The sequence below is a fragment of the Anneissia japonica genome, unplaced genomic scaffold (assembly GCF_011630105.1).
Source record: "Anneissia japonica isolate Jap-2015-1 unplaced genomic scaffold, ASM1163010v1 scaffold287863_len737641_cov155, whole genome shotgun sequence".
In the NCBI taxonomy this organism is placed as follows: Eukaryota; Metazoa; Echinodermata; class Crinoidea; order Comatulida; family Comatulidae; genus Anneissia; species Anneissia japonica.
Genome location: NW_022742482.1, coordinates 435,851 through 437,502, shown reverse-complemented (window position 1 = coordinate 437,502; position 1,652 = coordinate 435,851). Strand labels below are relative to the sequence as shown.

Sequence of the window (1,652 nt, the reverse complement as noted above, 5' to 3'; positions counted from 1 at the left end):
CCTATTTTCGTGATTTTCACACCTTTTAGTTCTGCATCGTGAAATTAAGAGCACGTGAATTTAAAGGGCTCAGTATATGTTAAGTCTGATTACACGGCTTCTCGAATAAATATCACGTAGATTTAAATGAGATCCAGCACAATATATCCGTGTCATGTCTGTAATTTTGTTATTTTGTCTATTATTCTCATATAATAAAGATATAGGGGCCTAGATTTTGGCCAAAGTTAAATTTATTTTAAAACTAGTGTTGTATAATTTTTCAACAATAGATGCATATATTATCATCATCATTATCCTCCTCATCATCAACATTTACCACTGCCACTGCCACCACCATCATAATCATCATCATCATCATCACCATCATCATCGTCGTCGTCATCACCCTCTCTGTTGCATTGAACGACCGGACGCTCTACGTTGCTATAGAAGGGCTGCCTTTTGATTCATTGAACCCTCTGTCAATGTTAATGTAAATTTTCTGCAGATCTTCTTCGGCACAATTTACATCTCTCTTACGGATCTTGAGGCTTATTACATTCGTTATGCAATATGCTTCTGTACTGTACCATTAGCCAATCTTGGTCAAGTGATATCGTTTACCATTAGGGGGATTTAATAGTCTTTTTGAAGTATATAGCCTGATTTGGTGATCAAGATATGTCGATGTTGTTGACTTTTTTTTGAGTCGCCCCTTCCTGATGTTATAGACGGCTCCCTCCAACACGTTGTTAATTTTTGTATATTAATGCTTTCAGAATTCAGTTCCAATCAATTCAATTTCGGGGATGGAAATGAAAACAATGGGAACATAGTGTTCTTGAGATCTGCAACTTCTCAAGTTGAGTGTGACGTGGTTAAATACTGGACAACTACCTCAAAAATTTACTGCGACACAAGGTACAGTTGATTCATTTTAATAATTACTATTAATTCATTCATGTTTAATTCTATGTAAATAAATAATGAAAATAATAATAATAGTAATATTAATAATAATAATAATAATAATAATAATAATAATAATAATAATAATGATAATAATAATAATAGTATTTTAGAATTTAGTGAACTAAAGTACAAACAAAATCACTTTGTATTTGTCAACATATTGAGATGCTCAATTTTTTTTATAGTGTAGAATTGCCATTCAAAATAATCATTTCGTAAACAGACGCGGTAGGATATATACATTTTTTAAGACAGCGCCAGAACCCGACGCGTGATGTAGGGTCAAGTCTGTTAAAGCAGACCTGATAGATCTGTGTCAAGGACAGCTTCGTCGTAGAATATTTAACACGTTTAATATTCTTCTTCTTATATAATATATATATATATATAATATAATATAATATATATATAAATGTATTTTTTTGGTCTTTACTTTGTCACAGCCAAGAAAGTCACTGTAAACACATACAGAAAGCAAATAGATAAATAAAAATGACAAATGCTTTTTATAGGAAAATAAAGATGTTAGTTTCGTATCACTCTCCAACCAAAAAAAAAAAAGAAGAAAAAAATAATAATTTTCAGTTGTATGAAAACGTACTTATAGCGTGAAAAAAACCTGTAGCCTCTCGCTGTCAAGGCGAGTATCAAACTGTTAGATTATACTACGATTATACAGACATATACGGTATTGGAGC

At 31.7% G+C, this 1,652-nt stretch overlaps 1 protein-coding gene across 1 annotated transcript in view; it reads left to right on the top strand.

Moving 5' to 3' along the window:
* LOC117119183 (fibrocystin-L-like) overlaps window positions 1–1,652 on the top strand; it is a 27,452-nt gene that overhangs the window by 13,097 nt on the left and 12,703 nt on the right. Inside the window, exon 2 of the mRNA XM_033264003.1 lies at window positions 762–903. Within this exon, the coding sequence (XP_033119894.1) occupies window positions 762–903 (142 nt within the window). The remainder of the gene's footprint in view (window positions 1–761; window positions 904–1,652) is intronic.